Source organism: Perkinsus marinus (assembly GCF_000006405.1).
Source record: "Perkinsus marinus ATCC 50983 genomic scaffold scf_1104296944684, whole genome shotgun sequence".
Lineage (NCBI taxonomy): Eukaryota > Perkinsozoa > Perkinsida > Perkinsidae > Perkinsus > Perkinsus marinus.
In genome coordinates this window covers 199,719-201,589 of record NW_003211319.1, presented here as the reverse complement: position 1 = coordinate 201,589, position 1,871 = coordinate 199,719, and the positions used below count along the sequence as shown (strand labels likewise).

The 1,871-nt window shown below is 39.8% G+C and overlaps 1 protein-coding gene across 1 annotated transcript in view; it reads right to left on the bottom strand.

Moving 5' to 3' along the window:
- Positions 1–871: 871 nt before the first annotated feature.
- Positions 872–1,871, bottom strand: part of Pmar_PMAR015600 (hypothetical protein) — a gene marked incomplete at both ends in the record, with an annotated part of 4,564 nt that continues 3,564 nt past the window's right edge. The window contains 2 exons of the mRNA XM_002780051.1: positions 872–998; positions 1,183–1,307. Coding sequence (XP_002780097.1) covers positions 872–998; positions 1,183–1,307 — 252 coding nt within the window. The remainder of the gene's footprint in view (positions 999–1,182; positions 1,308–1,871) is intronic.

Below are 1,871 nucleotides of genomic sequence, written 5' to 3'. Positions count from 1 at the left end.
CTTAACCACATCTTAGAAGAATATATCTCGCACAATAAACATTCAAAAGTAGTTGCCGAAATATCCAATACAATTCAGAGTGAGTCCCTTTTTCACGTACACTTATAAAAATACACCACGAGACTCCAACCAATCCATCACATTTCCAGCTCAAATCATTTTCAATCAATACCATGGGTAAAATGTTAACGAGAAAGGTAGAGCGCCAACCAAAAAAAAATTAATTTCATTTGGAAATGGTGTGGACCCCCTACCCTCCAAGACCAGCCGCCGCTAACGCCTCCTGCATACCAACACTGCCGAGCATCGTCGCCTGCCCGCCAGCAATAGTCGTACAGAACAACTCCGCACTATACGTCTTATATATCTGATCGACGATCCCACCAAGATGTGGTATGGAAATGGAATATTTTGCAATGTGTTTAGTTCACAATTACAAGCTGATGGCTGTGTTAGAATATGCATTTATATATACTTCTCATTCATTGTTTCGAATCTCATACAAGTGAAGTAAGGATCTATCGGATAAGTTCAATTGACGTAGTCGCGCATTCAGAATTCGAAATGCTCCTGTCGCAACCGAATTCCACAATTTCGATTGTTTAATTCACATGCACTCGAGAGGTTGAATCTACGCATTTTCGGATGGTATTCGTCTATGATGCCGTAAATCCGCAAAGAAAGCACGTGAGTGACACCATCACAGTGTGAATCAAGCCATCAAACTTATCTTGGAAGACTCCAAATTCTAAATGTCAAAACTCTTTACTTCATCAACATTACAACAATGTCAAACTAGATCAACAAAGCCAAAAAAAACACAAAAAATAAAAAAACACAAAATCCGACCTTCGTTTCACCAATTTCTCACCTGAACTTGATTAGCCGATCCCGCCACCGCAAAAAGATGACCCCCATGGGCGTATTTAACTTCTCGACTATTCCTCACTGGAAGATCCTTGTAAGGTTGGATAGCATCCATCAGTAAGTTCATCAACCTGATTGGAATTTTACTCCATCATTCGGATTCAAACAAGTCAAAAAATGGGACAACTTCTATAGACTACAGAAAAATTGACTTTAAATGTGGGAATTCTTTCGCGTATTTTCCACCCAGTAAAAATTGAAACTTTTTTTAATCAAAAATTGCAAATCAGCAATTATGCCTTCTCAATTTCTCACCTAATTCTTCCCGCCAGAGCAACTATCATCCCAAAACCGTTGGGGTGGATTGCCACACAACAAACTTCCTCATCGAACTTCTCATGAATCTCACATTTTCTATCTTCATAATTCCACACAATAACCTGACACCGACACAAATGGAGTTTACCCATGATATGAAAAACGTATTTCACAATTCACTCCGCGAAAAAAGCGTAGGGTATCACGCCACTTCATGTGGAACGGGTGTAACTCCATTTGATATATGTACAAAACTAAGAAAACTCCTGAGCTCAGCTGAGGAAAACCAACATATATTCCTCCAACAGTGCGACTGAAACTTCATTGTGACTAGCACGCGTTCAATCCCGGTACCTTACACTTCTATCAGCACCACCAGTAATCACCAGTGGTCTTCTCACGCAAACACTGACCGCTGTTATTGGCGCTGTGTGGAATGGAGTCGATAAAAAATTAAATTCATTTCTTCCTTGCAGATCCGCATCGATTGACTCATTCAATCCTTCTGAGAAGAATAAACGAAATCATAGCGACTGAAAAAATAGCGACATTTTCAAGTATCTTAGGTGGTCTATGGTAAGATACAAAATAGGTCCAGATGCGCACATTTCAATGATCTAAAAAATTACACGGGAAAAATCTACCTCTCGAAGTGGATGTGATTCCAAATGGTGCAGTTGCGTCGT